This window comes from Cyanidioschyzon merolae, chromosome 8, assembly GCF_000091205.1.
Source record: "Cyanidioschyzon merolae strain 10D DNA, chromosome 8, complete genome".
Taxonomy (NCBI): Eukaryota; Rhodophyta; class Bangiophyceae; order Cyanidiales; family Cyanidiaceae; genus Cyanidioschyzon; species Cyanidioschyzon merolae.
The window spans coordinates 57,234-82,037 of record NC_010134.1 but is presented as its reverse complement, the minus strand read 5'-3'; the positions used below and the strand labels follow the sequence as shown (position 1 = coordinate 82,037).

The 24,804-nt window shown below is 49.5% G+C and overlaps 8 protein-coding genes across 8 annotated transcripts; 4 read left to right on the top strand and 4 right to left on the bottom strand.

Annotated features, from left to right (window-relative positions):
• Positions 1-26: 26 nt before the first annotated feature.
• On the top strand, positions 27-845 carry CYME_CMH027C (similar to transcriptional activator FHA1; the record flags this gene model as incomplete). The annotated part of the gene is made up of 1 exon (XM_005535961.1): positions 27-845. The coding sequence occupies one exon, from the start codon at positions 27-29 to the stop codon at positions 843-845; it is 819 nt and encodes a 272-aa protein (XP_005536018.1).
• A 705-nt stretch (positions 846-1,550) lies between these two features.
• Positions 1,551-3,431, bottom strand: CYME_CMH026C (similar to (N6-adenosine)-methyltransferase; the record flags this gene model as incomplete). Its single annotated transcript, XM_005535960.1, has 1 exon — positions 1,551-3,431. One exon carries the CDS (start codon positions 3,429-3,431, stop codon positions 1,551-1,553), a length of 1,881 nt encoding a protein of 626 aa, XP_005536017.1.
• Positions 3,432-5,566: 2,135 nt separating this feature from the next.
• Positions 5,567-6,490, bottom strand: CYME_CMH025C (hypothetical protein; the record flags this gene model as incomplete). The annotated part of the gene is made up of 1 exon (XM_005535959.1): positions 5,567-6,490. The coding sequence occupies one exon, from the start codon at positions 6,488-6,490 to the stop codon at positions 5,567-5,569; it is 924 nt and encodes a 307-aa protein (XP_005536016.1).
• Positions 6,491-7,925: 1,435 nt separating this feature from the next.
• CYME_CMH024C (chloroplast peptide chain release factor RF-1) lies at positions 7,926-9,206 on the bottom strand (the record flags this gene model as incomplete). The annotated part of the gene is made up of 1 exon (XM_005535958.1): positions 7,926-9,206. The coding sequence occupies one exon, from the start codon at positions 9,204-9,206 to the stop codon at positions 7,926-7,928; it is 1,281 nt and encodes a 426-aa protein (XP_005536015.1).
• Positions 9,207-10,200: 994 nt separating this feature from the next.
• Positions 10,201-12,141, top strand: CYME_CMH023C (hypothetical protein; the record flags this gene model as incomplete). The annotated part of the gene is made up of 1 exon (XM_005535957.1): positions 10,201-12,141. The coding sequence occupies one exon, from the start codon at positions 10,201-10,203 to the stop codon at positions 12,139-12,141; it is 1,941 nt and encodes a 646-aa protein (XP_005536014.1).
• CYME_CMH022C (RuvB-like DNA/RNA helicase pontin) lies at positions 12,129-13,607 on the bottom strand (the record flags this gene model as incomplete). The annotated part of the gene is made up of 1 exon (XM_005535956.1): positions 12,129-13,607. The coding sequence occupies one exon, from the start codon at positions 13,605-13,607 to the stop codon at positions 12,129-12,131; it is 1,479 nt and encodes a 492-aa protein (XP_005536013.1).
• A 4,404-nt stretch (positions 13,608-18,011) lies between these two features.
• CYME_CMH021C (hypothetical protein, conserved) lies at positions 18,012-18,359 on the top strand (the record flags this gene model as incomplete). The annotated part of the gene is made up of 1 exon (XM_005535955.1): positions 18,012-18,359. The coding sequence occupies one exon, from the start codon at positions 18,012-18,014 to the stop codon at positions 18,357-18,359; it is 348 nt and encodes a 115-aa protein (XP_005536012.1).
• A 3,645-nt stretch (positions 18,360-22,004) lies between these two features.
• On the top strand, positions 22,005-24,254 carry CYME_CMH020C (cleavage and polyadenylation specifity factor protein; the record flags this gene model as incomplete). Its single annotated transcript, XM_005535954.1, has 1 exon — positions 22,005-24,254. One exon carries the CDS (start codon positions 22,005-22,007, stop codon positions 24,252-24,254), a length of 2,250 nt encoding a protein of 749 aa, XP_005536011.1.
• Between the last annotated feature and the right edge of the window lie 550 nt (positions 24,255-24,804).

Below are 24,804 nucleotides of genomic sequence, written 5' to 3'. Positions count from 1 at the left end.
AGTCATTGGCGTTCGCGAGGGCACTAATGCCGTACTTAGCAGAGACGAAAGTTCCAGCTATACTCTATGCGAAAATCATAACCGAGTCACAAAGTCACTATATGACCAAGCCTACTTTGACCATAGGTCGAAGCAGCAACAAAACTGCTGGGTTGGCTTCGGAGTATACCTTATGGTTGCCCTCTCGGGACCGTGCAGTGTCCCGAATCCACGCAACAATCGCGTTGAACGTAGATATGCAGAGTTTCGAACTATTTGTTCAGGGGAAAAACGGGATGGAAGTGAACGGATCGTTCGTTTGCCCGAATAGCGCACCTGTTCAGCTTCGAAGCCAGGACGTTCTGCAGGCCGGCTCTTGTACGCTTTGGTTTCTCCTGCCTTGCGCGAAAGGACTTGGACCTCGGAAAAGGAAGAAACTAGGCGGTGCAGACTTGCGGTACAAGACGCCTCTTACTATGGCTCAGAGTGAGCAAGGAGGGCATCGAGCACCGCTTACGGAGAGCAAGATTTCTCAGCGCCTCATCAACGACTTGCCACAATACCTCGGTGAACTCATCGCTTCTGCGGAGGGGCATAGAATGCTCTATGACGACATAGTCGACCGCGTGTTCGAGCTGCATCCAAATGTCCACGACCACATGTGGATTAAAAGCGCGATCCGGCATACACTTGCGCTCAATGACTATTTCGAAACGGTCGTGGTAGGCAATCAGGCGGTCTGGACTCTCAAGCCGCAGCATCTTTCGCGATTCCTTCACAAACGGAATCCGGGGTCTCTAGAAAAGGATGAAAAGGTTGAAAGTTCTCAGAAAAATGAAACTGCTGTGAAGTCAGCTGTTTCCTGAATGATCTGGGGACGAAATCAATGAATATATGCGCTCTGATTGAAGTCGTGCTGCTAGCATCTTTGGCGCACGTCCTCGCGCGTAGAGCGCCTCACTCTAGACACCGCGACACATTGCGGGCGTCAATGTCTGTTGCTCGGTGATTCGCAACGCCGCCAGCACGCACACTCAGCACCATGTGCTCGGTGGATCACGAGGCGTTGTGCAAAGAGGGTCGCAATGGGGACCTGTGAGGTTTGTTTCACGTCACAGTCCTGAAATATATTTGAGAGCGCTTCCTCGGTATTTAGTAAAAAACGGAAATTTACCTATCGCAGCGAATTCATCGGCTTGTAACGTACAGATCAGGATCATGAGATCGCCGGCAACGCAAATTCGAGCGACTGAACTAAGGATTCCTGAGAAACGAGCGAAGGATCTCGTCGCGAGCAGTGCATCATTCATGGTACGTTTACGTGGAGGGCCTTTCAGCAGGTGTGGGAAACGACTACCCGCTCGCTTCACACGTGCGTGCTTCCAGGTAGGCAACGTCCGGATGGATCCAGATCTATCGTATAGATCCGGAGGCGAATTGAAGGTTCGAAAACTTGCGTGGAGCTCCCTCGACAGGATTCATCAGCATACCAGAGGGATTCCAAGATTTTCTCCGGGTTGCATCATGCCGAAAAGAGATAACTCAGAAATCGAGAAAGTCAGTTGCCTTCCTCAGGCTGAGACGGGAATCGCTGAAAACGCGTGAGATCGATTGTGTTCCGCTAACTTCTTTTGAGAAACCTGTTGCAAATCGTATTCTCCTTGCTCAACTTTCTTGTAACACGTCTCACACAGGTCAAAGGCGTAACAGGTATTGCATCTGTATCGCGTACCAAGGATGGGGCGAATTCCACATCCATCGCACCGAACAAGCGCGTTCAGTGCGGCCTCAGAATCGACAATGATCACTATGTCATGATCTGCATTGTGCCCTTTGGGGCATTTTTGTTGAAAGAAGCATTTTTGACACAAGCTTAAATTCTCGCAGCAGGTGCATGAGAAGCGGTATCCAATGATCGGACACTGGAGGCAGGATGAACAGCGAATATTGCGGTGGACAGGTAACGAGCCGCCGCAAATAGGAGACTCGATCGCAGTCCAGTCGTCAGGGCTGCTGGTGCGTGCATTATTGGACGCATCCTCTGTTTCCGCGTCATTGGCTACCAGCTCATCATAGCACTGCTCACAAAGATCCATGTCTGGGTCTCTATGAAAGCGGACTCCCCAAAGGGGATAGATGTTGCAATGATTGCACTCGTAGTACTCATGATAGACAGGATCTGCGGCATCATTAGCCAGCTCGAACCACTCTGTTTCCGTTGTCACTCCTGCGGAAATTGCTTCCAGATAGCAGTCCCGACAAAAGTCCGAATTGGGTCGATTTTTCGCTTTGTACCGCCTCTCACCGAAATGAATGCGTGCTCCGCACATGTCACATTCGAAGTCATTGAACCAGTCGCAGAACTGCTCACCGAGCTCGTTACCCAAACTCAGCCAGCCTCTGCGAATATTGTGGTTCCGAGCGAAAAGCTCTATCTTGGCAGTACCTGGAAGCATTGTCTCAACAACATGGTACAATTCATCTGGTTTGCGACTTTTTTCACGCACCTCTGCGAAAATGAGATCGTTTGAAACTTTTCCAATGAATTCGCAGGGCCGCTTGACCCCAATGAGACACAATTCAGATGAATGCATGAAATGATACCCGTGGCTCACGTGGAGCTTCCCCTGGCGCTTCTTGATCCACGTGATTTTGTCAATGTATTCGTAGCCCCAGCGCGAGAGGCAGGCCATACCTGTTGGCAGCTGGGATGAGACGACCCAGAGGAAACAGAGACCACTATTCGAGAGGCATCCAATGTCCAAATCCAGAATCTCTTCATTGGACAACGTATTATAGTTGACTGCCCAGTGATTATTGGTGAACATGGGTCCATTCGGCGTGCTCGCTCGCTGGCCGCCCGCGATGCGCCACGGGGGATCAATGAGCACCACGTCGAAATTCCCCACACATTCACGCAAGTACGCAAGGTTGAAGTAACGAAGATCACAGTTGATGTAGTATCCATCATTCAAGCGCCTAATTTGCTCCCGTATCTGCCTACGAAGACTGCTTGAGGTTTTCTGGTTCTCTGCAACTCCAACACAGCTCGGAAACTGATCGAGGTCCTTGATTGGCACAGTCTGAATCTCGTCTATGGGTAGGGCGCTGGTACCTTGCTTGCGAGGTTCGAGTTTTGCATGCTTTTCTGTATATTTTGCGACAGAAAAATGCTCAAAAGCGTTCTCAACTGTTCTTTTCCTGCTCGCTCGGGGGCGTGAATGTCGGCCTGTTTCGTTTAGACAGGAGCTCAGAAAAGAATCCAATCCAGTGACTGTCTCACATGGTCTACCCATCACTGTTGCGTCTTCCACAACAGCTTTATCCGCAGAAGTTCGGGTCTGGCGACGCAAACCTCGAAGCTCCTGTTTTTCTTCGTTGTGGAGGCGCAACGCCAGCTCTCTATCTGCGTCCCTGTCGTGCCTCTGAGGGCGTTTCCGTTCTCCTTTCATAGAGGCAAACAGACTCTTCTGCACTTCGTTCACTCAAAGGCTTCGAGCTTTAAGTGTGTGCTTAAGTAAGGAGCGACAGTTTTCAATACTTGAATCTTGTCAACCTCTCGTTCTCTGTGATTGGGAATCCGCGAGGAACGTTGTCTTGAATAAGAGTGGAGCGCGGAACCACTCGCTCGATTCCTGCAGTTCACTGCCAACGAAACAAAAAATGTGTCTCGACCGTGTAGGGTAACTAATATCCACACGCAGACACCTCCCGGTCCTTTTTGACCGGTCGAGTGCTATCGGTCTCAGTTTCTCCTTGTACACTTCGAGCCTGAGAAGTTGTCCCACGAAGAAGGAATTGGGCCAGCTTCTCGGGACTCGTGTAAAGCAACGCACATGTTCTGATATTGATCGCGACGCTGAAGTCTCGGTTCACGAACTCCATACGTTTATTGCCTCTGGTTGAACTCATCAATGCAAGGATTGCTAGAACTCGTGACCTATATGCCACTACAGTCTCGTCATTGTCCAGTAGGGCAAACACCTTTTCTCGTCTACCTCCTCTCTTCTTCTTCGTCGTTCGCTATTCTTCGCAAGATTGTCGGCGAGATGAGGATTTTTTTTCGTAGTTTCTCCAAATCCGGTGCCAGCGGGCCCCCAAGATCGTGGGCTTCAACTTCTATACCTTTGCCTTGGATTTTTATTTCTTCAAATGAGCGCACTTCGCACTCATCTTCCATAAACCATGAAAAAGCATTTGATTGTAGTCTCCTGAGGCTGGAACGCAATTCAGGTGAAAGACTTGAAGGATTCTGGCATTCATACGTCGTTATAGAATCTCGGCTGTCTTTTGAGGTTGGCTCCTTCAACACTTTGCCGACAGAATTTGTCAAGTCATCGGACTCCAGATGTTTCGCGACGACCACGAACAAGGGATCCCAAAATTACCGAAAACATTATCCAACTCTCTCAACAAGCCTCACTCTTCTATATTGCTCATGTTCAGCAATTACAAATCACGCATTCTTCAAAATTTCGATCTTTCGGCCTCAGGGGACTCGTAGGCAAAGCGATTCGCTCCGCAATATTGATGAGGAAAACAGTCGATATCGACCTTGATAAAATCTTCAAAATCTTACTCAGAAAGTTCCCAGACCTCCTCTGGTAATGTACGAGACTCGTTTCGAATGCCAGCTCCTTCTCCCTTTCCGGCTAGTAACAGAACGATATTCCGCTGCAGCGCAGTACGTCTTAGGGTACATGTTCCCAGAAGCTTCCGTCGCTTCTACTTGCATGGAAAGTGGTATTGGGCCCGGACTCCAAACATCGCAGCAAGCGCTTCCAATGGAGCATGCCTTACGGATTTGCAAGAGAATAGCTAAGACGGACGGAATTTTTCATGACTTGATGTCCAGCCTGGATCTTCCTTCCGATGCTTGTTCCATAATTGGTAACGTTGCATTTTAAAAGTACTCAACTGCACGGGAAACAACAATGAGCAGAGGATTGGTGATAACATACTCTCCAACTTTTTGACTATGGTTCAAACCAATCTAGAACTCAATCAAGGACGTGATGGGAAGCAGGGAGTGACCTATCGAATGAATTAGTATGCGTTTGCACGAGCAGCGGTTAAATTAGTTGCAAACAGGATTGTTTAGACGAAGCTGTGATCTTAGAGTACGGAACCAGGAGCGTAAACGAAATAGAGCATCGATGCGAACCTTCTCTTGCCATCGCGGGCATGCACCCGGCGATAAAGCGAGCGTTCTTCTGCTAGAAGGCAGCCCGCGGTACGGGGAGTGTGGTGTATACATGAAAACTATTGATTGCATTCAAGTGTCAAAGCTGTGAAGGCCACACACAGGGTTTATATGAATAAGATGAAATTCGCAAGCGTAGCGCAGATCTCAACTATCGCCTGTACGCGCCATGGGTAAACGACAACCGCAAGCGGTGAAATCGAAACTTCAGCCTGAAGTGAAGATCATTCGACTGCCAAAAACAGCGCTGGAGTTACAGTAAAAATCGACGCATTTATGGCGGGCGATATGAGAGAAGAGAAAGACGCAGTTGGAAGAAGAGCCCGCAACCGCTAGAGTCGACGATAGTCGGAAGAGGCCCAAATTTTAGCATGTAAGCCCGATTTACAAGACCCGTTCCCTTCTATTCTGAAATGCGGGTAATGAGATGCATGGATAACGGTGGACACCTTGTTTGAGCTCAGGGGGCATACATATCTCTTTAAGCAGATCCGTGGATGCCCGATGCGCATTCCGTTGGAGAACTCCAGCACCGTTTCGATCCAAAGCCTCGACAAAGATTACCGCTCGTTCCGCAAGGCTGCGCTCGGAGGATATGTGGCACATACGGCACGGTTGTGCGTGATGCTCTAGAACGCCCTCCCATATTGCGCGCCGAAGGCGCTCCTTGAATAGACATAGGCCAGTGTAAATTTTGGACCCAGGTTCCTCTTTTGCAAGAATATCGCCAGTTATATATGCAATATCCAGGGCAGCATGTAGCGTCCAGTCAGCGGCGTCCAAGTCCATCGCTTCCTGCGGGGAACTCAGTCCCGCACCCAGTATCCGAACAAAGCATTCCCGTAGATGTTGCCACAAAACCAGCAGCGCCTCAGCGCTGATCACTCGCTCGTGAATAAGCATGCCGAAAAGAATTATTGCTGAGTAGAGCTTACTTCCACGGTTTAGGCTCTTCGGCCCAAATGATTCGAGCTCTCGAATAGTTCGCCTAAAACAGGAGCGAACCAAGTGCGAGCTGTGAGCTATCGAAGATAAGTGTATCGTTGAAAGGATCGCAGCCAGACCTGATAAAGCGTTCAAGTGCGCCGCTCCCGACAAGCGACTGTGGACCGGTATTGTTTTCCAAAGTATTGCGGCGAGCGTTGAATCACCAGCGCGAACGTTGTGCAGGATATCTTGAACGGCAGAAATCAAAGTTTGCGCTTTGGTAACCTCCAGAGGTGGTGAATATAGTTCTGCATGCGAAATAAGCTCTGTGAAAAAAACATAGGATCGCTGCACTTCGAGGTCCCTGCGCTGTGTGGGCATAACCAGCAAGTTTTCCCCGGTTTGCCGAAACAGTGTTCCCTCTTTTGCAACAAGTGTAGCAAGTCTTCCAAGCGCTCAAGAAAAAGACAGTGGGCGCGTTCCTATGAAAACATAAGGAAAACGCATATTCAGTCTTTCACGCAAGCCCGCAGTGGCACGCGAACAAGGACTCAAAGACGTACTGTCGCTGAATGAAACAGAGGCGATCCAGGCAGGCACACAGCGCCATAGCGACAGTCTGTACCACATCAAAACCGCCATGCTCAGAGAGCGACGATGCTATCTACCCAGGACACTAGCAAAAGAAGCGTCCATTATTGACGATGCTTCCGAATCGCAGATTTTTGCAGATGACAAAAAGTTTACATTTACGATGGATCCCAGAATTCGGAACGGAGACTGGCTTCCGGGAAGGCGTGCATCATGAAGCACTTACATTCAAGTTCCATTACCGATATTTCCTCTCGGATATACTGGTCGTCTCGCACGTTCTGTCCTGCGACGACTGCCTGCCGTGAGCACCCGCCGTTGCGCTTATCCCGCTGAAGCAGATGCTGCACGGATACAGGACGGCATTGCCATTCCACTGAGGGCGTCGGCTCGAGGCGTAATTCATCCGACACGACGTCGGAGTACATAATTATTCTGGGAGCCTGCGATAGCGCGAACCGATCTACAAAGAGCCCACTGCGACCAAGGCGACGCCCAGACGCAGCATACGCGCTCCTAGTCCCAGAATGAATTGCGTTGCGGACGATCCGCTCAGATTTCAATACAGCACCTTCCACTTGGAGGAGCATAAAGCACGATCCTTGGAGACTCGTCCGGCTAGCGGGACCTTCCGCCTATAGGGTAAGCTTTCGAAGATACGGAAACTTTCCCCTTTTCAACGCTTACTATCAATGTCAAACAGCACTGTTATCGAGTTGCTAGTTAGCGGTTAGTTTCTCCTCGTTCTTCCCCTATTAGAATGCTCGCTGCTCACGGGCGGGCACAACTGCAGGGCCCACCAGTTCGAGGACTGGCCTTTGCCGCCGCTGTTTCTATGCAAAGCTCTGCCATGCGCTCGTTCTCTTTCTCTCTCTACAACCTCTTGTCGGCGCCCTTGGTCAAAACTATGAAAAGATATGGCTCGCGTCACTCGTGTTCATATGTAGGGCACATGGATACGCACTCCGAATCGCAGATGCCACTGCAAAGTCTTGTTCTGAGTGCGCCGCTCCTCCAATACTGGGTTTTCGTCAGAATTCATCTTCTCTGGTCGGTCCCGGAAAGCCAAGAGGCTCGTATTTAGTTTCAAACGGTAACACTTGTGATCGTTCCTCGTCACTTTCAGTGATCCGGCTCCGAAGGTCGTGCCACGGAGAGGCTGCTGTGCCATAGCACCGTTGGGTGGCTTTGCAATCGTTTCGTGCATCTCTTTTACGATTAGGTTTTAGCGACGCACGGCATTCGAGCTCCGCATCATGTCTGTATCTGCTGCTGCAGGGCCCGGATCAATCATCATGCTCTCGATGCGTCTCTGCTGGTCTTCGAAAATGAGGGCATCAATGATTTCATCGAGCTTACCCTGCAGAAAATTCTCGAGCGAAAAATTCTGCGAAAGGCGATGATCTGTTACTCGAGCGTCCTTGTAATTGTAGGTACGAATCTTCTCGCTGCGGGAACCAGTGCCCACCTGGGATCTTCGCAAGCCCTCAATCTTTTCCCGCTGTTCGTTGAGCTGAATTTCATAAAGTTTTGCTCGTAAAATCTGCAGCGCACGTTCTCGGTTTTTCTGCTGACTTCTTTCCTCGGTACAGAAAACGCGAATTCCGCTAGGTTTGTGATACAAATCAACAGCAGTCTCGACCTTATTCACGTTCTGGCCACCAGCACCACCGGAACGCGCTGTTTGAATCTCCAAATCTTTCGGGTCTATTTTGACCTCGATCTCATCCACTTGAGGCATAACAGCGACTGTGGCAGTCGACGTGTGAACGCGACCCATTGTTTCTGTGGCCGGTACACGTTGGACTCGATGGACGCCAGCCTCAAACTTGAGACGAGAGTACACATTGTCTCCAGAAATCTCCAAAATGCACTCCTTGTAACCTCCTACGTCTGCAGCGCTTGCCGAAACTAGCTTTACCGACCACTTTTTCGACTGTGCATAACGCGTGTAGAGGTTCACAAGGTCACCGCACCAGAGGGACGCCTCATCACCGCCAGTGCCCGCTCGTATTTCTAACATGATATTTTTCTCATCATTCGGATCCTGGGGTAAGAGCAAAAATCGTATCCGTTCTTCAGTCTCCTCCAGCTTTGACGTTGCCTCCTGCATTTCGGAACGCGCGAGCTCCCGAAGCTCCTCGTCCTCTAAAAGTTCCGAGAGCGAAGCGATAGTTTCCTGCAGCCTTTTCCACTCACCGTACGCTTCACAGATAGGCTCCAGTTTCGCACGTGCCTTCATTAACCGGGCAAGCTCCCCCGCATCAGCGCAAACGGCAGTATCGGAGAGACTTTTCGTCAAATCATCGTAGGCCGCCTGTGTCGACTGTAGCTTGTGAACGATGCCAGGGTCCAGCGACATACTCGTCGCCACGCGCACTGAGAACCGAGCGGGTCCTCTGCAGCCATACGACCCTTCTCTGTGAGTCAAACTCAAACCGTGTCTCACACAAACTACTCGCAATGGCGTCGCGAACGCACAACTTCGAGACACCGGACGCTTCATGCTGCTACGCTCGTTCGCAGCGACAAAATTTTACACGTCGTATACGATCGGACACCTCCAAATGCTGGGGCCGTCCTGCCTCCACAAGATGTGCGTTGCGATGCGCTCGGCGCTGTCTCTGAATTAGATCTAATCCATCAGGATTGCTGCCCTGGGGCAATATCGGTTACTGGGCAGCACTCGAAGTGCGGGCATTTGAAGCAAAGTTCAGGCAGGATGGCACTGGATGGGCTGCCACTTATCTAGGTCCAGCGACGTACATACAAGCTCGGGCCTGCGTTCTATTTGAGTGACTCGTACAACCGAAATTTTTCTCCCTTGTCCTTGCCAGAGAAAATGCAGATTAGATGCATTGATGCCACGCTATGAACGTAAAATATAAATTTGCAGTCTCTTGTGCCACCAAATAGCGCTTTCGCATAGTGGAAGATCGATGAGCCTAACCATCATCCTGTAGCTGCGCTTGTACAGCTAGCAATTACGATAGAGATCGCCCTTCCCTGCATCCAGAGCCCTCATCCAGTCTATAAGAGACGGATGACTCGTCCAAAGGTATCCTAGGTGCGAGATCCACGGCGCGGGCCTGCGATGATTATTCCATGTTGTTAAAGCGATGAAGTCTCTCGGGCCGATCCAGCTGGCTTCTGGGAATCGAGACTAGCGCGAGCGCTAATGATGATTTTTTTCATGGTATAAGGGCAATGAATATATCCAGTTTTCGCCAAGATGCAAACAATACAATGCCGGGGACCAGCCTGTGGTGATACCGGATGCATCTCTATGGTCGCCGACCAGAGACAGCGTTCCATCACAGAACATCCGCACTGACGTCTGCAGGAACTTTTTCCGGTTCGTCTCGACCGCGATCGACTCGTCGCGAGGTGTGTGCGCGGCAACATGATCGTAGCGCGACAGCGAAAGTTCATTCATAAAGGTTGTGTTCTCAGGGCAACGTTGAAATGAATACTGTTGTGTTTTGGCAGTTCGGGAGCATATGACTGGCAACGGAGTCCAGGGTGAGTTCCGAAGGAACAAAGTTCCTCCAGTTGAACGCACCAACTTACGACGAGAGACAGTTCGGACAAAAACTACACCGGCAGCCGTGCTCTTTGTCGGAACGTCCGGTGGACCTGATCTTTCACGGAGGCATGCCAGAAAACTTGGGACTACAGGGCTAAGCAATCGAAAACAACCCGCATGGAAGAGTTGGTGCGCACTTGAGAGAGATGACGGGCACAGCTGGAAAAAGCAGGGCGAACCTTTTCGTCCAACAAGGGCAAACGATTCGAAGCAGATAGGCTCCGCTCGAGAGAAAAGCTTTGGCCAAAGCGCTTCTTTCCGAGCGTTGTCGGCAATATACAATCATACAAAAGAGCGTGCAGTGAACGACAGTGCTTGTGTGGCTAGATGGCTGCGAGTTGCGCTCAGTAGTGCGACGCTCGTCGCTCGATCTTTAACTTTCTCGTTTAAGCTTGCAAGAAGTGACTCGAAGCGACTAGGGCCCAGTCTACGTCACTTTTATCATTTGCTTTCATGGAGAAAGTCCGGAACTACCTATGGAGCACAAAGTGCAGTCGAAGTCTCCGGAGAGAACCTCGACTCTCCTCGTTTATCGCAAATGAATGGACTAGTGCGCTACGCTGCGTGGGCTTCCAGATTCTTTTTCAAGCGACTCGATCCATCGAATTTGAATATCAAAATATCCTGGAAACATCTCGTTCATGTAGCAGGTCATCGCGAACTTCTAGGGTCGATTCGGGGCCACCTTCCATCGGAAAACAGTAACCTGATTGTGCACGATGAGGCTCTGGAGCCAGCTTCGGGGCTCATCTCTGCTGCTAGCCGCTTCTCAATGTGGTTTCGACAATTACAGTCTACAACTGGAGCATTTACGGGTTTGTCTCGTAAGCGATTATCACTGCACGTACACTCATCGGGGCGAAAGACTTACGCAGATGCGCGGCTGTTTAATACGTATCGCGTTTTACCGTCAACGACTCGAGGCCAGATTACAGCTGTACCAGTTGCTATCGCTCTAAGCACCCTGTTTTTTCTTTTTCTCGGAATGGACGCAGTCAACGCCGGCGTTGTTGGGCTCAGTACTGCCGCGCTTTCTATTACGATTAGCAAGAACACTGATACTACAAAGTTCTTGCTTCCATCTGGACGACGTACACGGGAAACGCGAAACTCACACTTGGTGACAAAGAGCAACGATACTCGGGTACTTCTTCGCTATCACTCGCATATTATGGACTGGTTTCACCGTCGGAGGCTTCCTCTCGATCCCACGTGGGCATTGTCGAGAACCAGAATAAGGCGAGAGCTGATCAATCAACCTCTACAGGCGAACCAGAGAGCATCCTCGATTGCAAGGGACACAGACGGGGGTTTCCAGCTCGATGCAGCAGATGACAGCCGCCAAATGGATTCTGTTGTGAATATTCCTGCCTCTTCCGCTCGGACGAGTACTCCTCACGTATACAGGATACGACGCTTTGGGTATTTGAAAAACCACGTTCGAAACCATGTTCGCCTTTGGCGGCATTCTGTTGCATTTCCGTCCGGGCGCGCGATGAAACCAACTGGGCATATGTATTCTGATGGAAAGTACGAGATCTATGCCTATGCCTCCGGCGGCAAGGTTGAATCGGCGCACCGCCTTAGCTTGAATCATCTAGATGTGGGCGTTCCCAGATCGAACCCGACAGTTATTGATACTATCAGTAGGAACCTGCCACCTGAACAGACGCTTCTCCAAAAATTTCTTCTGTGCATGGACAGGATTCTGTACAATTTAGAATCTCGGGTCCAAAGGGCAATACGTCGACTGAGGGATCTTGGAATATGGTCCTTGTCTACCGCAAGAGGCAAACGAGAACTATTGGTAACAATCAAAGATCGGGGGATCGAAGATTCATTTTATGACAAGTAATTCTCCGATCTATCCATTACAAACTTTGCTGATGATTTCGCATCTAAGAACAATGCATTCGCCTCGTGAATATCCTGAGCAGTTACTTGGTCTCTACCCGCAACCTTCGCTAGTATGTAAGAGGGTGTAAGGATATTACATGCGTATCGCAGCGATGTCCTTTCAGCAACAGTTGCTAGAATGTGTAGAGCATCATCAGGAATAGCGGAACTTTCCCCTTCTTCACCGTTCTCATTCTCGCATGCTAATGGCTCAAGAGTGCGGACGGAAATGGACTCTATTTTGGCACGAATAGAAAGAATGCGCTGAATTTGGTTCTTCGAATATGGCTCAGTTCGAATAATCATGCATCTGTCCAATAGGTCGTAGGGAATCCCATGCGGGCTTTGCATGTCTGTGCCACGGACAGTGCATATTCCACGATTCGTGCTAAAAATCACAATGGGTGCTAAATTGCTCTCTAGAGCGCGATTCAGAAACGTGAAGCACTCAATGTCCAGCATGTGCACCTCGTCGATGAACAGGACACCAGGTATGACTTCCGCTTTTCCCTGATCAACGAGCTGGCTCACCAACTGGTTAATTTCGTTCCGAAGTTTGTCGGTTATCTCGGTCTTCTTCGGCCGACTTAGATTATTGAGCACAGCGATAACGTCGTTATCTTCTGAAAAAGTTTGAGTTGGTCTGGAGTTCGCGACGTCAAAGTCATGCAGCGTGAGGTCCTGCACGACCTCACGGCGTCTGTGTACGTCTCCTTTCGGAAGCGGCACGTACTCATCAGCCTCTATGTCGAACTCAGAGGCATAGGCCTCGCAGCGACCGACCCTCTTCACAGTACCCGACGATGCCTCTATATAGATAACATCACCAACCTCAACACGCTCACGTAAAATGGCTTCGTGTACACTCGGATCAAGCCGCAGCGTTTTCGTGCCCTTCGTGGTCTTCAAGCCAATTACGACCCGCGATATTGAGCGTGAATAACCACTCGCTGGGTCAGGAACTGGAGACTCCTCTGCCGCCAGCTCCGTCACTTCGCCCTCGTAGACTTCTTTTATTTCTTTGACCCTCACGCCAATCGCTCTTCGAAAGTGGCTCGTCAAAATTTCCGTTTTTTTCACCTCGGAGGAATACACTTCCGCGCCGTTCAGAACACAGAAGGGAACCCTTCTCCCAAGCTCCCGTGAAATGGCAAGGGCGATAGCCGTTTTCCCCGTACAAGGCGGCCCTGCGAGCAGCACGGCACGTCCAGCCATCTTCTTGAGTTTGATCAAGTCCACGACCAAAGCGGCTGCCTCGCGCGCTGGAGTCTGTCCAACAAGTCCGCAAAACTGCTCCGAGCCTTGTTCGACATCTCTCACAACTCCTGTCTCACAATCAACCCCAAGACCTTTCACGTGACTGTGAGCAGATATTCGCTTAGCGGACTCGCCGCTCGACTTCAAAAGTTCTTGCAGCGGCGCCATAAATAATCACAAGACGGATTTGATTAATTGGTCGCTTTGCGGGCGATCGGAACGTCCCCCAATTTATGCAGCACTCCCAGTATATGCGCAAGAGGAAGATTAAAAACTCGTGTGGTTCAGCTAACGAGTGCATAAAAAAGTCAGCGTCCCGAGCATTTCGAAGTGAATAACACGCTGCTATTCCAATCCAGGTTAAATACAGAAAGTACGATGCCATCCAGCCAGCACCCCTACGAAATGCAGTGATCCAGGCAGCATGTGATAATCGACTCTGCCAAAAAACAGCGAAATATTCAAAGCCCGCAGCCCAGGGAACAAGCCGTCCTTTTCGTAAAATGATTTCTAAATCAAAGGCATTGTATCGAACCAGTTTAGCGGTAATAAATCGTATGGGTTTGCTCGAAGCTATGGCACCGGGAATTTTTAAATCAAATTTTTACATAGAATTTCGATGAGCACGCGCGATGTTTTGTAGCGGCCGATCCCGATTTCTTAAACCCGATGCCTTCGGACGCGCAGACACACCCTACCAGGGACTTTGCCGCCAAGCGGCGAGTAACAATTCAAGCATCCTCGTGAAGTAACTTGTTCTGCATTGGCTGGAATGCATTCCGTCCCCACTCGATGAAATGCTGTCCTGTATTCACTAATCTCTTGGCTGTGGATGAGTAGTATCGCAGAAAAAGTCGAGGCAAGAGAAAGCTGGGTATGGATTTACTTCACAGCCTGAAATTTAATGGAAAGAAATGATCGTGAAGAATGCTTTTCAAAATTTATGTAAGTATTGGTACAGGAGATCCTCCGAGAGCCTAAGATCGACTTGACGCGAATGATTTTCTGGGTGGTGGTTCTCAGTTGAAAATGGGAAACTCTCTGGAATGCTTTACTTTTTTCCTGAATTCTGTCCCGTGTCGCTCTAGATCCTAGAGCTATTTTTCATTTTTGATACAAATAGCATGCGCGTATTCAAGCATATTTCGGACTGTAATCTCTTTGCTATAGTAACCGGTTTCGCATCCTTTTTTGTGATGCGCTCCATAAACGATTAGTACTCGATACCAGCATATATCGCTTAATCGAGCATTTTATTCGTTGAAAAAATCGATCGTTCAAGTTGCCGAGCCAGTTACTGGTAAATTTAATTGCAACTGGCGGAGCTTATCCGCAGGACCTCTTACAGTGCGGCCGACCTCGCGTCGCTTCCGCTTATCTCGGGTGACTGCCCAATAAGAGAGCCTGCGGCCGATGTATTGAATACGGTCACTTTCATGGCATGGTAATTCTTCTTTGAAGCCAAAGACAAATATGTTTTGCACCACACCAAAACGCTGATTCATATTTCGGTACCTGCCGCTAGAATTCGAATTTTGACGAATTCACCTTCGGGAGTATGTTTTATTTGGCACTGGTCGGCATTTCAGTGATCAAGAAAAACTCCATCAAAGAGAAACATTTATTTCTTAATCCGCTCTCAGAATTGTTTTTAGTGCGCCTTGGTCGTGACGTGGATCTGCGAAAAACCTCTGAGTTGGTCTTGAATTCTCCAACGCGAGCTGTCGCCCGCTGATTGGGTTTCTCCATCTTCCTTAGTTCCCTGGAAGAGTGCATTTTAATCGGCTCATATCTTCGCAGAAGCAAACACCCAATGAATCGTATATTCGAGAATGAAAAACGGGTTGTCGACTTTTCGATAAAGAAGTCTCAGAATTTACTTGCTATATATTTTATCGATTCCAAAGCGTACTTGCCGTTGATGAAGCACGTACATTCGACTGCTCATTTTTATACCATCCAAGGCGAGACAGCTACCGGAATGCTGTAAAAAGCTTCCCATTGTAGTGTACTTGCATAAATGGGATGATGTGGTAGTCTTACGCTCTCAGACAACTGTTTAAGCGCCTGAGGAGATACGCTTTCTCGGAACGTTTTCGATATGGCCATTCGCAAAGCAATTTTTTCTCATATGCTCGGAGCGTTTCCATATGGCGAAAAAGCGGATCAAGCGTGGAGAATCGGAGAGTATGCACTGGCATTTACGGCTTCAATTCCGTATTGGTTTTCTTATTCTAGCTCTAACCGTTAGCGGATATTCGTCCACGAAGGGATTTTATTCCTCCACCTCAATTGTGTCCCACCCCCTGGTGAGCATAATCAAATGCTTTCTCGAGGTTTATAGCATACTTGTTCGAAGTGATTTCATTTTCAAAAACAAAAAACCCAAGGGAATGTTCTCGGAATGGAAGTCTGAGATCCTGGAGTGCCGTCATCGCGTGCGACTAGGAAAAAGACGAAAATCCTCTTCTTGCCAACCATCGAGCGAAGACGAATGAGTGACGACGACGAAGTAGTACGGGAGAGAAAGTCGTGAAAGAGGGCTTGCCCGACTGGACAATAACGAGGCCGCGGCGGCAAAGTGAGCTCGAGTTCGAGCAATCCTTGCATAGATGAGTTCCACCTGAGGCAGTGAACGCATAGAATTCGTGGACTAAGTCTTCAAGCCTCCATCAATAGCCGACGATGTATACTGCTGAAGTCGGGCCCCGAGGAGCTGACGCGAGACAACTTTGTCGGACAGTCTCCCAGACTCGAAGGTTAAAAGGAGAAGCTGAAAACAATAGCAAGACGCCGGTTGAAAAAGAGCGAGACGGGTCTGCGGGTAGGGAGACATATTTGCCCTCCACAGTTGTGAAGCAGTCTGTATCATTGACCGCCGCCTTTATGTCCAACGAAAAATGCAAATATTCACACAGACGATGTCAATGCCGGCACCCACCTTAAATGCTTTTGAGAGCATGATAAGCGAAACCGCTCAGAGTTTGAAAGGTGGTACCTCATTAACAGATACCAAGAGTCGTCGTTCTAACAAAGGCCTTATTTTGTTTACAGCGACCGCTTCAACGTTGTCATCTGAAACCACATAGTATTCTTCATAGAAAGGTTTTCAGCAAATGAGCTCAATTCAATTTACTTTTCTGTTATAAATTACGTATTGCTTGTCGTATAGGCATGATGCGAAACCAGGCGAAGAATACCAGTAGGTACAATCCACGAAGCTTTCGTGTAGTGGCCCTAAACGTTCCAGCAGCAAAGTCCTTAACCATCTCCGCACCACCGGACCCTTTTCGCAAGGCACCTTTCATACGCCTTTTCATAACCTGCTCAGATGACCCATAATAGACTTCATAGACCTGTTCAGCTCTGTAGAGCACGAGCCTATACAAACTATTTGTCGTCTAGAACGCTTCGCGATTCCCGATCTACACGAATAAGCTACCTATGTAAACACATCATAACTAGTTCATGGCAATGATACAGATTCGGCTGACTCGAAATTACATGCATAGGTCGCTCACTGCTAGGTTCGAAATCTTGCGAATCGCAAAACCATACTCGTATGTGGGCATTGCTTTTGCTTCTACATGGAAGTTGGTACTATCTGGGGGAATATCGCCATTCCCTCTGATTATGGCTCTCGATCGGGGCACAATCACGTTATTAGTTTATTGTATGGATTCGTACGAAACAAGCATGCAGGTCCACTAGGGGTACATTGGATCAATGGCCTTGACCATTTTTTTATCCGTCGGCAGCATGTCTCCACTCGATTTGAGCACCGCAAGCGAGGGCATTTTACGAGTCGTTCGGAGCATCTGCAGAACTAGAAAAATTTGTCTCATTCGGGGGTTCTGAGCAGTTTCCACGAATGCTCATGCGTCTCGAGCCAGTGTGTTCATAGTAACTGCAAAAGTAATATATTCCCATGGCGTAGAATGGGGCAGCTTTTGCTGCACCGGCTTCTGCGCCCGACGTGCGAAAACTGGACAGAGAATTGAGCCGGTATTAGACACCAGACTGCGAGACATCTAGTTGGCTCATTGACATTTTCGGGCTAGAGCGCTCTTGCACCAAGCAGCGCTAATTGGAACGTAACCTTGATGCATTTTTCTCGTTAGGGTTCCGTTAAGGCCCCTGAACTCACACATTTCCAGAATTTTCACGCAATTTCTCCGGGATAATCGATAATACTGTTGATCAAATGAGCACTCAGCCTTTCAGCGACTCAATTGTACAGCAAACACGCGTCGATCTTCTGCCACCCGCACCGTTCGGAAACGCAATAACTGCAGCAATACATTTTCCTTTGTTGGATGCGAGTGCAGAAGTTTGGGTACGACACCATAGTCCGTCACGCACCATTGTTGCGTTCGGGAGACCATGTACTGAAAAAAATACATCAAAAACTCTGCGTTGATGGAAAAATCCATCTCGTCGAGATGCGGAATCCTGGGCTGCGCATGAGATCCAGTAATGCCGAGCGCAATGCAGATTGGCGCTGCGGTCACAGCCGTTGGTTAGCAAGTCGCCCGCACTAACGGGAAAACGGATCATTCCTTTGGAGCTTTTATGACGGAGAAGCAGTGTCTCATCCTTACCACGAATGATTGCCCTGGCATGCGAGTTCTTCGTGTCATCGGTCCTGTCTACGGAACATCAGTGAGAACCCGCAGCATAGGGGGCAACTGGGTGAGCTGCTTCCGTGCGGTGCGTGGTGGAAAGCAGCCCGGGTACACTAAAATGATCTCTGCCACACGTGATGACGCTCTACAGGAACTAGCAAAGCATGCGCTGTCCCTGGGGGCAAACGCGGTCTTCGCCATGCGCTTCGATTCGAGTGAGTTTGGCTCAGGAGCTGGTTATCTTATGAACGAAGTAACTGCATATGGAACAGCGGTGGTGTTGGAAGCAGTCTGAGTAACGCTATTGACCTGGGGCAGTTTCGGATATTGCCTATGGTATGGATACTATTAGTTTCATCGACAGCCGTGTTGCTGTGTCGCATGGGGATACTGTCTTAACAGGGAAAGTTGCACCAGAACAATCTGCTTCTTTCAGTTATGAAAGACAGGCACTGAGTATTTTTGACAATGATTTACGTTGGACCCTTCGGGCAAGAAGAGTTCCGAGAAAAAATTGTGCTCTTTCACGTTAAGAGGCTTGCTCTGGTCTCTTATTCTCTGTTTTTATTCTGAGTGTAGCAAGGGAACCGAAACAAGAACTCGACGCACTCAGTATCCTGTGAAAGCACCCAGTGTGGTGAGCGAGCATTCGCTTTGGCCGCTGAGCACACAGCAAATTCGAGCAGGGCCTCCGAGTTAACATTTCCGGTTTCATGGGCCAATTCAGGATGTAAGTACCACCTGGGGACAGTTGCTTTCATGGCGTGCGATCGGTGAGACTATCAAAAGACCGATCGGATGCGCGATTTTTGCCTACAAGTAAAGGGGCATCTACCACCCCGCTCGAGAGCCCTTACGTTCGGGTTTCCACAGAGCGGACGCCTCTTTGGGAACACCGATAAGTTCTAGTCACTTTCCGATGTGGCCCCTGACCGCGGCCGACGCAATATATTGGTGCGCGATCGTCCAGAATTAGGCAGAGTCCACCGCAAAAGTTATTCTTCATGGCCACTTACACCCTATAATGTTCTAGAATTACTTGTTGAATGAACTACCCGGAAAACTAAGTTTCGCTGCCTCGCTCATATTCCTATCCAAAAATTTTGAAGAACAAAAAATATTTCGATGCAGTTCACGAAGTCGGGGGCTTGGGAAATGCGCGCAATGCACCCTGGCAACTAGCGCGTGCGACGAAGGACATTTTGATCGCACCGTTGCGGGCTTAGAGAATATTCGGCATATGTCAGGCGGCACTTTGCTCGTATCTGGTTAGGGACTGGCGCTCAGGAAGCTGTTGGAAGCGAATTCAGAATCATTTTCCGCGAAATTTGTGCCACGGCCGTTGTAATAATCACCGAGAGCCAGCTAGTGGCGTCTCTGAAGCCTCCCCATTTGCGTATTCGCGCCTAACGATCCGCATATCGTATGCGAATCACATGTGAAGCACAATATCTTGCCGATGAGGCAGATATCCGTTCATATCAGAAAACCCCATCGAGTGGTGTTTCTGAGCCAGTCCATGACTCTGGAGTAATATGCTAGGTATGTACACACTAATATATTCCAGGCGTGCTCCAATCACAGCATCCCACTGGAAACTTCCTCACGCTAACGTGTTCAAACTTTGAGGTTGGTTAATTGTGTGTCGTATTCAGAGTTCTCATAGCATGGAAAAGCGCCAGTATAGAGCATGAATAGATAGATGAATACAAAGAATTGATATCGGGTCTGTAAGGGTCCTATAAGAATGTGTGCTGCACGAGAGCACCGAACTTTATACTTGGGGCGCTCACAGATCGTTTGACGCGCAAAACAAGGCTTACGCAGGTCCGGACCTGCAGGCCGGAAGACTCGCGCCACACTATCTCTTGTATTCGGAAGTTTCGCATATCTAGATGCCGAAGTTTCGCGCTGGATTGGAGGATTTCCCGAAGAATAAGTTGGTTCAGATTTTGCATCCAATCTAAGACGATACCATTGCATGCTGTTCTCAGCGATCTGACGAGCAGCTGTACGCACATTTTCATCCTTTTAAAAGCATAGAGACAGTGGCTCTTTGATCATTACGGTTTCGAAGTGGAGCAAGGTTCCAGCGCAAATTAAGTGCCCATGATACTCGTATCGCACTTGCTGTGCTATTGAGCATCAATTGGATAACCCGTACGGTACTTTTGGGGTCCAGTTCTCTGCGAGAGGGCGCGTCGAACACGTCTCGATGCAAAATCCGCCAGTGTTCATTATAAGATATGTCTCCGTTTCTGTTTGAAGTTCCTCAAGGGCTTCAAAATGGACGAAGTTTGCACGTGGACAAATACGTCTCACTATGCCTACGTTGTACAAAAATGGAACACCGAATTCCTCGCTCAGTTCCCGCCTTTCAATTTGTTTCCGAACTATTCTGGAATATACAGCCTCGACATTCAAAGCCCAGTAATAAGGGCCTATCGATTCCTACTAGGATTTCGGATGTTTGGTTGCCTGGTCAGCGTGGCTCCTTCAAATCTTTTGCGGGAGTAATTCTCCGCGTAACCGGCATGAAGATGATTCTCGATGCGCTCTACTTCGGTTTCTGAAGATGACCTCTATGATCGACAAATTCGTGCGTGTCAATCTCGATTTGATTTCGTTCCTTACATTTACCAGGCTCAAATCACGAAGTGGTTACGGTTTCGATCTTTCAGTTTCGGGGCAACTCGTCGCCGCAGCGATTCGGCCGCTCGATTGACGAGGAGAGAACTCGACGTGACCCGTTGACGCCAACTTTACACGTTTATGCGGAAATACTAGTGACCTTGTCGCATCGAATTATCGATTACGTTCGGAATACGAATCCATCGCGGTTATTGGCCAGCGACGAGACGGAATCCGGCACCGGCAAGGGCCTATAACGGGACCCGGTACCAAAGAGGTCTATCTCTGCTATTTGCATGGAACAATGTGTTGACCTCGGAACTCAGTCACTGAAGCGATCGCTTCCAGTAGAGCTTGCGTTACCGCTTTGCGGGAAGGAAGCGTAGAGGGATCGAGTATGCCTGACTTGTAATTCAGCCCGAAATTTTCGTCCGGAACTCGTTTCATTATTTACAAGATCGCGCGCTGCAAATCCCTTACCGAATAAGACAGGAAGCGTTTGCGCCTCTAGCGGACAGAGTTCTCGCCAAGCAAATCGGCAAGAAGTAGCATGCGATCGTAGGGTACTAAACTAGGTACGGAAACCGAGGAGGGCATCGATGAGCGCCTTATGGACTCGTCTAGGGTGCAATCCGAGCGATGGTGCGAGCGTTCACGCACGATACGTTGGAACTCGGACGACGCATGGTGGATGTGTCAGAACACCTGACCACGGCAAAGTCGCACCGATCCAAAGTTCAAGAGGATGCTATGTACAAAGAAGATTAACTTTACAGGAGGTGCGCGGATTCCAAGCACCACCTGAACATCAAATGCGTCTACAACAGCCGGAATCTGCGAAACGGGAACTTTAACGCTGCAATCCACATCCACCAAGTGCTGACCATGGGGATACAGGGAAAGAATGGACCGGCAGATTTCAACCCGGAGATAAAAGTGAGAAAGAGGAAGCAGTCGTAGAAAAATTCCCCGAAGCCCGGTGTCGCTGACATAGGGAAGAGACTATTACTTTACAGTGCACTTCCGAGTTAGCATCAAGGGTCTGTTCTATTCCATTCTGACATGGGTACAGACTCGTCTATTCGATATCAGCGGAAAAGCAAGGCCCAGCACCGGCTGTGCGCTGCAGCCAGCGCTCCTCCTCGCCGCTCGTTGTCTCTAGAACCGGGTCGCCACGTCGGGGCAGGTCCAGTGCGATCGATCAATCAATCTCAAGCCGTGGATTCGGCTCGCGTTTCGCAAGGGGTACAACTGCTGTTGTTTTCCACGACCTGTTCTGGGCGGGCAAGTGGCTCTCCGAGTGTCTGCGATGCCACCCGCGACAGACGATGACACGCTCTCTATTATACCGTTAGGTGCAGGATCCGAGGTGGGACGATCTTGTATAGTGCTGAAGTTTAAAAAGAAAACGATTCTCTTTGACTGTGGCGTGCATCCCGCGTACTCCGGACTTGCTGCTCTGCCGTTTTTCGACGAGATCGATCCCAGTGAGATTGATGTGATCCTAATAACCCACTTTCATCTGGATCACTGTGCTGGTCTGCCGTACCTCGTCACGCAAACGAATCTAAACCCGCGTGCGAGGATTCTTATGACGCATCCGACGAAAGCAGTGTATCGCTCTCTGATAGGTGATTTTGTTCGCGTGGGCTCGTCGGACTACGCTGGTATAATTTACACAGAGTCCGACCTCAACCAGACAATGGCACGTATCGAATGCATCGATTATCATCAGCATATCGATGTCTCTGGTGTGCGCATAAGCGCGTACAACGCCGGGCACGTGCTCGGCGCCGCGATGTTCCTCGTGGAGGTCGCCGGTGTTTCAGTTCTGTACACAGGAGACTTCTCACGACAGGAGGACCGCCACTTGATGGAAGCAGAGATACCGCGAGGCATTCACATCGATGTGTTGATTTGTGAGTCGACATACGGCGTGCAGGTTCACGAACCGCGACGAGTCCGGGAGGCACGCTTCACGCAACGGGTTGCAGAAGTTGTGAAGCGCGGAGGTCGATGCCTCTTACCCGTATTTGCGCTCGGTCGGGCTCAAGAGCTGTTGCTCATCCTGGAGGAATACTGGGACGCCCATCCGGAATTGCAAGAGATTCCGATTTATTATTCGTCATCAATCGCGAAGCGTTGTATGGCCATCTACTCCACGTATATCCATCAGATGAACCAGAATATTCAGCAACGCTACCGGAGATTCGGTAATCCTTTTGCCTTCAAGTATGTGATGAACATTAGATCGCTGGATGAATTCGAGGATTCCGGGCCCTGTGTATTCATGGCATCACCCGGGATGTTGCAGTCCGGCATGAGTCGTCGCCTCTTCGAGAAGTGGTGTAGCGACAGACGGAATGGCGTCATTCTGCCCGGATACTCTGTGCAGGGCACCCTTGCAAAGTACATTCTGACGGATCCGGCGACAGTACCCCGGCTTGATGGACAACATGTTCCATTGCGATGCTCTGTGGACTATATAACCTTCTCTGCTCATTCGGATTTCATGCAGACGAGCGAGTTCATCGAGCAGTGCCGGCCATCGAATCTGGTCCTCGTTCACGGGGAGAAATCTGAAATGCAGCGGTTGGCACAAGCGCTAGATAGCCGGTTCAATCGCAAAGCAACCTTTGAGGCCGCCATTGCGGAGGCCTCTGCTGTCCAGGTGGGGTCGAATGAGAAAGACGTATACGAGCCAGATGTTGATGTACTTCCGAGCAACCTGGCGCCGCTTTCGGGGGTCACGACTGGTAGTGTCCGCGACACAATGCGTGTCAAAGATGCGAACCAAGACGATTCAAAGCGTCTTCGGATTTTTACACCTCGAAATACGAAAGCCGTTCTATTACGATTCCAGGGTGAGGTCATTGGAAAGGCAATCGGCAAATTTGCGAAGAGCCGCCCAGAAGCTGGACACCGCGCATCGGGCGTTTTATTGAAACGGGACTATAAGTACTCTCTGCTGGAACCTTCGGATTTGGAGCAATACACAGCGATGAAAACATCACGGATTCTGCAAAGACTCGTGGCACCGTTTTGTCTCGGAGGAGGTATCGAGAGCTTTGAAGAGGAACTGCGGGGTATGTTTTCCAAGGTCGTGACCGAAGACACCGAGTGCGGCTCTGAAGAACGAGTCTTTCTTGTCCAGGGTGCCGTCCATGTTCGTATATCTGGGACAGAGCCAAAAACTGGGTATCGGTTCCTCACATTCGAGTGGGATTCGTCATTCCAGGCTGACGCCATTGTGGACGCCTTGATCGCCTTCCTAGCTGATCGTTCTGTTCATGAGCCTCCAAAGGGTTATCCAGATCAGGATGCATTGCGTGAGCTTCGTCTTACGCGGCGGCTGCTTGCCGAACGATTCGGTTCCGTAGAAGTAACGGGAAGGAGCGAGACGCGATTGGTCATCGAAAACACGCCAGTGATCGTGAACCACGAGACCGGTGAAGTCACTTGCAAGGACACGAAACTACGGGACCACATTTATATCGTTCTTCGGCGCATCTATTCGTCTATCTATCCGATTCCAGACTGGTTTTGTGGGTGCTCTTGATCATTGGCGCACGATTTGTAGCGCTCCTCCAGCTCTAATGCGAGCAATACTTCGGAGAGCTTGTTCGGTTCTTATGGGGTCATCGCTTTCTGGGGTGCTTTGCGTGCGCCAGAGACAGCTGCTCAAGACCTGTACTGTGTTTCTGAGGACTGTTTCCAGCAAACAGTGCCTTGTTCCGGTCCGCTTGCGCGTATTGTTCCGCTGGCTCCGGAAAACGGCGGAGCGAGGTTCGGTGCTTTTGTACCTTTCCGGGAACTATATGCGCGACGGCTGCGCCCACAAGCCGCTTTGGGACACAAATGTAGAAAATTCAAGGTTTGCGTGTTTTGAAAATTATACTCGAAAGGAACGGGGAAGAGTGTACGCTTGTTTATACTAGGTGGATAATGATATCCGTTATTTTGCGAACACTTGTTCAGCGAAATCTCGAAACATCTCGTTTACGCTGATATACCGAACGCCAGCGGCGAAGCGTGGAACTTGCCACTTCGAAAAGATGACCAGAAATCCTACACCAAAGCAATTGTACGTAAGCCCATATTGCTGCACT